Raw genomic sequence first — 13022 nt, forward strand, 5'->3', positions numbered from 1 at the left:
CTATTCTTATGTTTTTAAGAACTATTGGAGGGACCTGAGTATCTGATATAACAAGTGTCAACTTCTAAACACACAAGAGACTTTGGACGGGATTCAATCCAAAACCACGCTATAGCACGCTTGACATTTAAATATTTTCTCCAATTGAGACGACATCTGCGAACACAGTAAGTGCCTGTAAAATACACATGGTCTTCAAACACGACCGGATTGGTTCCTGGTCTTTGCAACTTCAGGAAAATAAAATCTAAGCATTGCATGAACCTGCTCAACAGATCTTGTCAGCCCAGTCCATACACAATAAAAAACTGACTTCATAAAGACTCCACTGACTGGTGAAACAAATTTGTGGTTTGGGAGAAAAACATGACAGTTTCAATATACAGTATAAGGTAAGGGTCAAGGCTCTTGTGATGGTTTGCAGAATAAAGATGTTTAAATTCCCTTCATGTAAACATAAACCCACACTTATGAAAGAGGCATTGTGGTATATAAAAATAAAATGGTGCTTTCACTACACCCAATCCACCATAACTTCTCCAAATAAATACTATGAAATTATGGATATAACCGCTTTCTTTAATACTTGTTTGGGGTATAACTTTATGAAGTACTCTTTAAAACATTTTTCCTCAACACAGTTGAACAAATACCAGTATAGTATGTGTACACTCCATGGACAAAAGTATGTTTGACGAGCAGGTGTCCCATCTCATTCCAACATCATGGGCATTAATATGGAGTTGGTCCCCCCTTTGCTGCTATAACAGCCTCCACTCTTCTGGGAAGGCTTTCCACTAGATGTTGGAACATTGATGCGGGGACTTACTTCCATTCAGCCATAAGAGAATTTGTGAGGTCAGGCACAGATGTTGGGCGATTATGCCCACAGTCGGCGTTCAAATTCATCCCAAGGTGTTCAATTGGGGTTGAGGTCAGGGCTCTGTTCAGGCCAGTCAAGCTTTTCCACACCGATCTTGACCTTGCTTTGTCCACAGGGGGCATTATGCTGAAACAGGAAAGGGCCTTCCTCGAACTGTTGCCACAATGTTGGAAGCACAGAATCGTCTAGAATGTCATTGGCTATAGCGTTAAGATTTCACTTCACTGGAATTAAGGGGCCCTAGCCCGAACCATGAAAAACAGCCCCAGACTATTCCTCCTCCACCAAACTTCACACTTGGCACTATGCAATCGGGTAGGTAGAGTTTTCTTGGCATCCGCCAAACCCATATTAGTCTGTCGGACTGCCAGATGTTGAAACGTGATTTATCACTCCAGGGAACGTGTTTCCACTGCTCCAGAGTCCATTGGCGGCGAGCTTTACACCACGCCAGTTGATGCTCAGCATTGCACATGGTGATCCTAGGCTCGTGTGTGGCTGCTCGGCCATGGAAACCCATTTCATGACCCATTCAGCTCCCGACGAACCGATCTTGTGCTGTGGCAGTTTGGAACTCGGTAGTGAGGACAGACAATTTTTATGCTTTACACGCTCCGGCACTCGGAGGTCCCATTCTGTGAGCTTCTGTGACCTACCAATTAGCAACTGAGCCATTGTTGCTCCTAGACTTTTCCACCTCACAATAACAGCACTTACAGTTGACCGGGCAGCTCTAGCAGGGCAGATATTTGATGAATTGACTTGATGGTGCCACGTTGAAAGTCACTGAGCTATTCAAAGCGGGCCATTCTACTGCCAATGTTTGTCTATGGAGATCTCATGGCTGTGTGCTCGATTTAATACGCCTTTCAGCAATGGGTGTGTCGGAAATAGTCGAATCCACTATTTTGAAGGGATGTCCACCTACTTTTGGCTATGTAATGTAAATGGTCCAGAGGCAATAGAATGACAGATTGATTGATTAACCATGTTACTGTATAAGCAGACCTGGGTCCAAACACTATTTGAAGTCATTTTAAATACTTAAGTTGTGCTTGAGTGAGCTTGCCTGTTGCGATGGAACCAATAGAAAAGTCCCATAAGTGCAAAGCACACCCACCTAGCACTCCAGACAGGCTAACGCAAATGCTTAAAGTATTTGAAAGATATTATGTATAATACCTGAACCCAGGTATGGTTACAAGGACACTAACAAACCCATCATACAGTAGTGACACCTATAGAACGTGGATAGACCCTTTTTATTTCAGTTTATGAGAATAGCAGAAAACCATTGAAAATTACAGCGTTTTATCTTGGCATTATGTCTAACTCTTAAACGGCACAGGAGTAGAGGTCGTCACAGGTCCGTGTGGACCCAATATACCAGAGCCCCGCCCCGGGCCCCATTGGGTTCGGGTCTGAAATTCTAACTTGTGGTCCTGTTTAATTGTTATCGGGCCTATGTAACTACAGCTAATAGATCCGACCACTGCTCTGCATAGCCTATAGCAGTGGTTCCCAACCAGGGGTACAAGGACTCCTGGGGGTACTTGGCCTAGCCACAGGGGGTAGTTGAAAAGACTCACGAGACCATATGCTTACTGGTAAAATGCCCATGATGGGGTACTTCAGTGGTACTCCGGTCGGGTCTAGGTTGAGTTGTCCTCTGGTCCATTCGGGTTCAGTCTGATTGTTCTCGTATCCGGGTCCCCATGCATTTTTAATGATCCATTCTGGTCGGTTCTGATTGTCCTCGGGTCCAGGTCCAACTTTTTGGACCTGTGAATACCTCTACACAGGAGCTTGCCAGTGTCCTGCTCACATCTGCCCTGTTTAGAGAACATAACAGTATCTTTCAGTAGCCTACATGGCAATACAGGCACCAGTAGATGCAGTCCTTCAGCAAGGCAAGGGATCATTGTGGATCACTCTAGAAAGAATTCATCACTAGGGAAAATGCATTTCTTCACCACTATCATTGTCAGTTTGGCACAAGCTGGTTTGTATTTCAAAATGCAGGATCATTACATTATCCAACTAACTCATTATTTAAACATTTTTATCATGCCCGTTTCAAGTTTATCCTACTCAATATTCATGTTTATACTTTAAGATTCATAAATTAATGTAAAAATAGTTATTGAAATCAAAATACTACTCATTACAGATCAAGCAGGAAGTCCAGTAAGTGGCTGTTTCAGACTATTTTATTTAGTAAGGTTTAGCCAACTCGTTAATCCTGCTTTAAGAAATACCCTCAGATGTCAAAATGGAAAACGTCAACAAATATCCAGCATCTTTGCACTGACTTGTAAAGAATAAATTGTCCTGGATGTCAATTCCCATCCGCATATATAAATCAACATAATATGCACGAATATTACATTCATTTACATACATAGTGTGTAAATAATTTATTTATATGCAAATTAGTTGCATATACATATATATATATACACACACACACACACACACACACACAAAACAACTAAATAGAAAACAACTACATGCCATCGCACAAACAGGCAAAAAATACAATTTGATTCAATTTAAAAAATAATTATGTACATTTCCAAATGCCTTTAACCTCAATGTCCCGCATTCCCCACCCATTTATAAATCCCCCCCACACACACACACACACACACACACACACACACACACACACACACACACACATTCAGACAATTAATGTATCTTTGGCTGACATGTGAAGCTGCAGCACCTGCATCGTGTTCACATGGCAATTACTTACAGATCTTCCTAAAAAAAGATAAACAAAAAGAAAAAACACCCAATAGAAAAGGGGATGTAGTGAATACCTCAATTCCTTCCTCTGCTTTAGTGAATGAATACATATGTTTTTTCAAACATCTACTAACATACAAGGGTTAACAACACACACCCTTCCGTGCTTGTGTACAGTGCATTCGGAAATTATTCAGACCCCTAGACTTTTTCCACATTTTGTTACATATTCTAAAATTAATCAAATAAACATTTTCCATCAATCTATAAACAATACCCCATAATGACAAAGCGAAAACAGGTTTTTTGATTTTTTGACTTATTTACCTAAATATGCAGACCCTTTGCTAGGAGACTCGAAATTGAGCTCAGGTGCATCCTGTTAACATTGATCATCCTTGAGATGTTTCTTCAACTTGGAGACCACCTGTGGTAAATTCATTTGATTGGACATGATTTGGAAAGTCACACACCTGTCTATATAAGGTCCCACATTTGACAGTGAATTATCAGAACAAAAACCAAGCCATGAGGTCGAAAAAATTGTCTGTAGAGCTCTGAGACAGGTCACTCTGTGGAGATGGGAGAACCTTGCAGAAGGACAATCATCTCTGCAGCACTCCACCAATCAGGCCTTTATGGTGGAATGGCCAGACTGAAGTCACTCCTCAGTAAAAGGAACATGACAGCCCACTTGGAGTTTGCCAAATGGCACCCAAAGGACTCTCAGACCATGAGAAACAAGATTCTCTGGTCTGATGAAACGAAGATTGAACTATTTGGCCTGAATGCCAAGTATCACCTCTGGAGGAAACCTGGCACCATCCCTACGGTGAAGCATGGTGGTGGCAGCATCTGTGGGGATGTTTTTCAGCGACAGGGACTGGGAGACTAGTCAGGATCGAGGCAAAGATAAACAGAGAAAAGTACAGAGAGATTGTTGATGAAAACCTGCTCCAGAGTGTTCAGGACATCAGACTGGTGTGAAGGTTCACCTTCCAACAGGACAACGACCCAAAGCACACAGCCAAGACAACGCAAGAGTGGCTTCGGGACATGTCTCTGAATGTCCTTGAGTGGCCCAGCCAGAGCCCGGACTTGAACCCGATCGAACATCTCTGGAGAGACCTGAAAATAGCTGTGCAGCGACACTCCCCATCCAACCTGACAGAGGTTGGATGAGGAGAATGGGAGGATCTTTAGAGGATCTGTGGGGAAGAATGGGAGATACTCTCCAAATACAGGTGTGCCAAGCTTGTAGTGTCATACCCAGGAAGACTCAAGGCTGTAATCACTGCCAAAGATGCTTCAACAAAGTACTGAGTAAAGGTTCTGAATACTTACACTACCATATAAAAGTTTGGGGTCACTGAGAAATGTCCTTGTTTTTGAAAAAAAGCAAATTTGTTGTCCATTAAAATAACATAAAATTGATCAGAAATACAGTGTAGAAATTGTTAATGTTGTAAATGACTATTGTAGCTGGAAACGGCTGATTTTGTATGAAATATCTACATAGCTTGTACAAAGGCCCATGATCAGCAAACATCACTCCTATCTTCCAATGGCATATTGTGTTAGCTAATCCAAGTTTATCATTTTAAAAGGATAATTGATCATTAGAACACACCCTTTTGCAATTATGTTAGCACAGCTGAAAACTGTTGTCCTGATTAAAGAAGCAATAAAACTGGCCTTCTTTAGACTAGTTGAGTATCTGGAACATCAGCATTTGTGGGTTCGATCACAGGCTCAAAATGGCCAGAAACAAAGAACTTTCTTCTGAAACTCGTCAGTCTGTTCTTGTTCTGAGAAATGAAGGCTAAATTTCCAAGAAACTGAAGTTCTCGTACAACGCTGTGTACTACTCCCTTCAGAGTACAGTGCAAACTGTCTCTAACCAGAATAGAAAGAGTGGGAGGCCCCAGTGCATAACTGAGCAAGAGGACAAATATATTAGAGTGTCTAGTTTGAGAAACAGACACCTCACAAGTCCTCAACTGGCAGATTTATTAAATAGTACACGCAAAACACCAGTCTCAACGTCAACAATGAAGAGGCGACTTCGGGATGCTGGCCTTCTAGGCAAAGTTGCAAAGAAAAAGCAATCTCTCAGATTGGCCAGTAAAAAGAAAAGATTAAGATGGGTAAAATAACACAGACACTGGACAGAGGAAGATTGGAAAAAAGTGTTATAGACAGACAAATATAAGTTTGAGGTGTTTGGATCACAAAGAACATTCGTGAGATGCAGAAAAAATGAAAAGATGCTGGAGGACTGCTTGACGCCATCTGTCAAGAATGGTGGAGGCAATGTGATGGTCTGCTGGTGCTTCGGTGGTGGTAAAGTGGGAGATTTGTACAGCGTAAAAGGGATCTTGAAGAAGGAAGGCTATCACTCCATTTTGCAATGCCATGCCATACCCTGTGGACCGCGCTTAATTGGAGCCAATTTCCTCCTACAACAGGACAATGACCCAAAGCACAGCTCCAAACCATGCAAGAGCTATTTAGGGGATAAGCAGTCAGTATTCTGTCTATAATGGATATTATATTCTGGTATTCTGTCTATAATGGAGTGGCAAGCACAGTCACCGGATCACAACCATATTGAGATGTTAACTCTTGGAACTACCCATCCCGGATCCGGGAGAATTGTCATCAACTAAACTAATTAGCATAGCGCATCGGTCCAAAAAATATTACTAGAAATATTCATATTCATGAAATCACAAGTGAAATAGTGAAACACAGCTTAGCCTTTTGTTAATCACCCTGTCATCTCAGATTTTGAAATTATGCTTTACAGCCATAACGTTTGTTACAGCCAGTTTGTGTAAGTTTATCGATAGCCTAGCATAGCATTATGTCCAGCTAGCAGCAGGAAGCTTGGTCACGAAAATCAGAAAAGCAATCAAATTATCTTTGATGATCTTCGACTGTTTTCACTGACGAGACTCCCAGTTAGACAGCAAATGTTCCTTTTGTTCCATAAAGAGGATTATTATACCCCAAATTCCTCCGTTTGTTTGTCACGTTATGTTGAGAAATCCACCGGAAATAGCGGTCACGACAACACCGGAAAAAATTCAAATTCTATCCATAATATCGACAGAAACATGGCAAACGTTTTTTTATAATCAATCCTCAAGGTGTTTTTCAAATATCTATTCGATAATATATCAACCGGGACAATTGGCTTTTCAGTAGGAACGAGAGGAAAAATGACTACCTCTGTCTTTTACGCAAGAATCACTCTGAGAGCCCTCAGCTGGCCACTTACGCAATGTAGTCATTTACACTCATTCTTCAACATAAAGGCATGAAACTATGTCACAATGCTGTAGACACCTTAGGGAATACGTAGAAAAAGGAAACTGGTTGATATCCCTTTCAGTGGCCAATAGGGGAACATAGGAACACAACGGTTTCAAAACATGAGTCACTTCCTGATTGGATTTTTCTTAGGCTTTCGCCTGCAATATCAGTTCTGTTATACTCACAGACAATATTTTGACAGTTTTGAAAACTTTAGAGTGTTTTCTATCCTAATCTGTCAATTATATGCATATTCTTGCATCTGGTCCTGAGAAATAGGCGGTTTACTTTGGGAACATTATCTTTCCAAAAATAAAAATTGTGCCCCCTAGTAAGAAGTGCCCATCAAACCAATACAACTTGTGGGAGGTGCATCAGGAAGCATGAGGTGAAATATCCTCAGATTACCTCAACAAATTGACAATTAGAATGCCAAAGGTCTGCAAGACTGTAATTGCTGCAAAAGGAGGATTCTTTGATGAAAGCAAAGTTTGAAGGACACAAATAAAATCATTATTTATAACCGTGTCAACATCTTGACTATATTTCCTATTCATTTTACAACTCATGTTTTCATGGAAAACAAGGAAATTACTAAGTGACCCCAAACTTTGGATATTTCAGTTTTTAATTTGTAATAAATGTGTAAACATTTCTAAAATCCTGTTTTTGCTTTGTCATTGTGGGCTATTGTGTGTAGATTGAAGAGAACAAACAACAACAATTGAATCAATTATAGAATAAGGCTGTAATGTAACAAAATGTGGAACAAGTCAAGGGGTCTGAATACTTTCCGAATGGACTGTTTACTTACAGTATTCTACTGTAAAGCAACAGAGGTGTAAAATGAAGTGCTAAGGCATCAATAAATAGAGAGTCTTTGTCTATTTGGCCGGTTTTCATGCGTTTCTCTGTCAGTCGTTCTTAGCGCTCTGTGTGGTGTCCAGGTTGACCATCTGCAGCTCTGTCAGGTTACTGCTGCTGTAGCTCGACTTCTGACTAATCACCATCTGCAACACAACACATCAACGTCAGCATGCGCCACTGAAGACCTCAGTTCCACTTTGCATGCTTTAATTTGTGATTGTTGAGTAGCCTTCTGTCACACAATACAAGGTTAGGGTCAACAAGGTTAGGGTCAATTTCATTTCTATTCCATTCCTGTAAATTCATGAATTAAACCAAATTCAAATGACAATTTTTCCTCATTGAAAAGCATTGATACCACCCGCACACACGCCTGCACACATCCACTGTTTTTTTCCTGCTGTATTTGTGCTGTTGCCAGTTTCTTCGGTCTGTGTTGTCCGTTTTGTCTAACATTGTTGTTGTTTTTCAGTCCCTTTTGCCTCTTGTCAGGCCTTCACTGTAAATACGAATTTGATCTTAATTCACTTAATTGATATTTGTTAAGAGAATATCCTGAATTGACTGGAAATGAAATAGACTCCAACCCTGCTGCCTAAGCACCAAATTATTGACATTAAATTTACTAACTTAAATCATCTCTTTTAGATAAGAAAGCCTTTTCTAAAAGCATCACTTTGCACAAGTTTGGTCATTTGTGTTGTTACAGTGTAACTATGTACTCTAACTAGGGCTCTTGAAACACAATGGCTTATATTCTGTTCCTAAACTTTAGTCAATCTGAAATGTCAATCTTGCATGACTTTCTCAATTATAGTAACAAAACCAGTCTTCCAAATAACATATGGTTTTGCTTGTGTCACACGTGTTGTCCAAATGTCATAGGACTATATCATCCACATACAGTAACAGTACAGGAGGCAGGAGAAACCCTATCCCTCCACAGTGAGAAGACAGTGCTCTGTCCGGATGCATTAGTGCAGGTCAGTGGCATGCTGGTTGCAGATAGAATATGAGAGTTTCACTTGTAAAATGTAGGTCTTGCCGTACTGGGTGTAGCTGCACTGCCGAAACTGGGATCTGCATGGTGCCCGAGGGTGCCGTAAGGAATACCTGAGGGACAGCACCTAGCCAGAGAGAGACGGACACAAACAACATGAAGAACACACCACTCATCTAAACTAACATTTTATCACTGAATATATACAGACACTATGTGCATGGTGTGTAAGGTATATAACACCCCACTTTGGGTCATGATCAAACTCACTAGCCTGTCATAATCAACATCCTGACTATATAGCTATATTCATACCAGACCTGGGTTCAAATAGGATGCGTTTTCATCCTTTGAGCACTTGATTGAGCCTGCCTGGAATGGGAGCATTTTGAAAGTTCCAAGCTCAATCTGCCCAACTAAAAATATTGGCAAGAAAAAAATACTTATTGAACCCAGGTCTAATTCATACGTCAATCAACCTCCCCCTCCCTGGTTCCCCATTAGCCCATGACTGATGTAGTCTCACCTGTGTCCCAGCGTAGCCTACTGTAGTCTAGCGTGGTCTCACCTGTGTCCTGGCATTGTCCATGGGACACTTGCATGGCCGAGGGGCCCTGGGAAAAGGTATTGAGCACAGCCAGGCCACCATCGGCCAGCGTGGGCGTGGACGCATACATCACTGTATGGGGGCTGGTGTACATCATGTGACCCGCCATAGATGTGGGCACTGACGATGTGACGATGGTCGCTGGGGGAAAATAAAGTGTGTGAGACAAAGAAAGATTAGTTTATAAGAGACATTGCCCACCAGATGGCACCACCAGATGGTCCATTCTGTTCAACCTTAGTTCACCCCTCATAACAGTATTGTAGACTACAACCTTCACCCACTCAGCTCACTCAGAGAGATACGTTAGAGTTAAGTTAGACTATGGCTTCAGCTTCTCACACATAACCAGAGTTGTACAGCCCTGTGTTAAATCAAAGGATAGTTACCAGTGGAGACAGAGGAGGTCTGGGATATCTCCGAGCTGCTGTCGTTGGCATGTGTGGTGGGGTGCACCTGGATGGCCTGCAGCTGCTGGGTCATCCCTCCCCCTGGAGGAGAACAGGCAACACCAAACACCTGCTCACTCACCTGTACACTATTCTATCTTAATGTCAGAACACATAAATTATAATAATACTACAATTTCGACCCATACAGTTTTGGATATGGTTTCATACACCTACGTATAATCAACTAAAGTTCATGCCTGCCTCATGCCTGTTATCCATTGTATATCCCCTCTGCAGCCAGACAGACAGACTAGTCTCCCTATTTTTTCCCGGAGCACAAATCAGAACATGAGTAACTACATCCGCACAAATGAAAGATAAATGCTAGCCATTTATGGAAATATGTAGTAAGGCCTATACCCAATTCCCCCTCTTACAATCACATTTATTTTATAAAGACCTCAAGACATCGGCCTTATCATCCCACGAATCTCAAAAAACACAACTGGGGCAGGGGATGCCCGCTTACCCATTGATATAGGAAGGGGAGAAAAAGGGCTCTGTGTTTCTGTAGCGCACATCTTACACCCAGCACCACACTGACTGGACTGCGCCAGGCTCTAACGGTGTGCAAGACTTCTCTCGACAGACAGACTAGTCTCCACAGGCAGACACAGACTAGTCTATCGACAGACAGACTAGTCTCTTTCTTTCTCTCGACAGACGGACTGACCTAGGGAGACTGCAGTGGGGAAGCGGAAGACGGCCTGCTGGCCCTGCTGTGTCAGTTGCGATGAGGTGAGCGTCTGCCCCTGGATGGCCAAGGAGTGCTGGTGCAGCTGGCTAAGAGGAATGGTGGGCGTGCCGGGAGGGAGCGAAGTGCCTGCTGCAGGTTGGAGAGGAGAAAAAGAAGAGTTAAACAGGGGGAGGGTGTTGCATAGCCACACTTGGTCATATGGTCCATTGACAGTTTCTTTAGTTGTGCTATTAGGGTTTGAGATTTAAGAGTTTAATTTTTTTTTTTAAGTAGTTTGTTGTTCCACCTGGCACTGGTCATGTACCAGACAGGTGGTGCAGAGAGAGTGGAGGAAAGGGATTGAGAGGCTCCCAATCTGCCCTTCAGCCTGCTGTCATAATGGGAGAGAAAAGACAGATGGGAAGAATGATCTGCTACCTCAACTAGCTACAGCTTCAGCCACACTGTCACTACATACAGACTTCACCCAGCAACAACAAGGGTAATACCTTACCATCAGTGACTGCACCACTACATAACATAAGACTTTCTAAGCTTTAAGGTGGTTATTGCCCAGTACTGCATAGTTGTAAGAGACCTGGACCTCCTATACTGATTTTACCTATTTTAATATCAATATTCCAGTGAGAGAAATACAATGAATTCATGGCAATGCAAATATACAGAATCAAAGATTCCTTTATAAAAGGCGACAGCCACCTTATATTACAAAGTTTTCAAAAATCTGAACCATGCGCCGTATACAACAGGTGTAGACCTTACAGTGAAATGCTTTCTTACGAGCCCCTAACCGACAGTGTAGTTTAAAAAAATACGGATAATAATAAGAGAAATAAATAAATAACAATATATACAGGGGGTGCCGGTACAGAGTCAATGTGCGGGGGCACCGGTTAGTTGAGGTAGTATGTACATGTAGGTAGAGTTAATTAATTAAAGTGATTGTGCATAGATGAAAACAGAGAGTGGCAGTGGTGTGGAGAGGGGAGGGGAGGGGGGGGGCAATGTGAATAGTCTGGGTAGCAATTTGACTAGATGTTCCGGAGTCTTATGGCTTGGGGGTAGAAGCTGTTTAGAAGCCTTGTGGGCCTAGACTTGGCGCTCCAGTACCGCTTGCCGTGTGGTAGCAGAGAGAACAGTCTATGACTAGGGTGGCTGGAGTCTTTGACAATATTTAGGGCCTTCCTCTGACACCGTCTGGTATGCGATATAGAGTGCATTTGGAAAGCATTCAGACCCCTTCACTTTTTCCACATTTTGTTACATTACAGCCTTATTCTAAAATTGATTCAATAAATTGTTTTCCTCATCAATCAATACACAATACCCTATAATGACAAAGTTATGTTGTTTTCTTTTTTTATTAAGAAAAAAAAACTGAAATACCCTATTTATATAAATACTTAGGACTTTGTTGAAGCACCTTTGGTAGCAATTATGACCTCAAGGTGGTTCGTTGCAGTAGCGTGACTTGCGTCTCCACATCAACTGTTTACCTTATGGAGCATTTCACATCTCCAGGAAGTCCTCTCAGTTTGGCTATGTTTTACATGTATAACAAAACACCAGTATCCAGGAAGGAAACGCCTACATCTATGGGCTCAGCAGCTCCTGCCTTTGATTTCCATTCTAATAGAGGGATAATTGGAAGGTCCAACACAATGGCCATCGTGGAGAGGGCTGCCGAGCTCTGCCTATAATTAGTAATGAATATTCAATGAATATTGGGCAGCTAGTGCTGAGATTATTATTTTGTCCTACTTCATGGAGCCCCGGCTCAGACAGAGTGTTGAGGAACCAGGCGTGCCCCCTCATTACATCACATCGTGCCAGAAAAGCTACAGTATCCATCTAGAGAGATGGTGTATAAAATGTGCCCCTTGTAACAGGATTTGCTATACAGTGCATTCGGAAAGTGTTCAGACCCCTTGACTTTTTCCACATTTTGTTACGTTACAGCCTTATTCTAAAATGGATTCAATTATTTTTTCCCCCTCATTAATCTACACACAATACCTAATAATAATATAATATACCCCATAATGACAAAGCAAAAAAATAAATATGTCGACAACCAGACCTGGATTCAAATACATGCTTATTTAAGTATTTGTATTCTACATACTTATTTTCTGTGTATTTGATTTTTTTGTTAATAATTTAGCAGAGTTACATACTTCTATTTGAAGTATTTTGAAATATTTCCTATAAATATTATTTGAAACTATTTTCAAATACTTGTTTCCAAATACAATTAAAATACCCCTAGGACCAAAAATTCCTGGGTTCAAATGTATGGAAGTACTTTAATGTTTGTATTAAAAAATGTACTTGAGTATTTTCAAATACATTGCAATTTACCAAGTGTATTTCCGAATACATTTCCAAATATTCAACTACTTGTATTTTTTAAGAAAAAATATCCAAATACTTACTTTGAAAGATAT

General features: G+C 41.4%; 1 protein-coding gene across 5 annotated transcripts in view; it reads right to left on the bottom strand.

Moving 5' to 3' along the window:
- Positions 1-7570: 7570 nt before the first annotated feature.
- LOC109876122 (serum response factor-like) overlaps positions 7571-13022 on the bottom strand; it is a 65051-nt gene continuing 59599 nt past the window's right edge. For 2 of the 5 annotated variants that reach the window (XM_020468584.2, XM_020468585.2), the window contains exons 4-8: positions 10552-10704; positions 9816-9917; positions 9346-9567; positions 8870-8946; positions 7655-7962 (exon numbers count right to left, since the gene is read on the bottom strand). In XM_020468584.2, the coding sequence (XP_020324173.1) occupies positions 7867-7962; positions 8870-8946; positions 9346-9567; positions 9816-9917; positions 10552-10704 (650 nt within the window). In that variant the 3' untranslated portion in view covers positions 7655-7866. Of the gene's footprint in view, positions 7963-8844; positions 8947-9345; positions 9568-9815; positions 9918-10551; positions 10705-13022 lie in introns of all 5 variants that reach the window. The other 3 variants (XM_020468586.2, XM_020468589.2, XM_020468587.2) reach the window with 3 other exon arrangements.

This window comes from Oncorhynchus kisutch, linkage group LG11, assembly GCF_002021735.2.
Source record: "Oncorhynchus kisutch isolate 150728-3 linkage group LG11, Okis_V2, whole genome shotgun sequence".
Classification (NCBI taxonomy): Eukaryota; Metazoa; Chordata; class Actinopteri; order Salmoniformes; family Salmonidae; genus Oncorhynchus; species Oncorhynchus kisutch.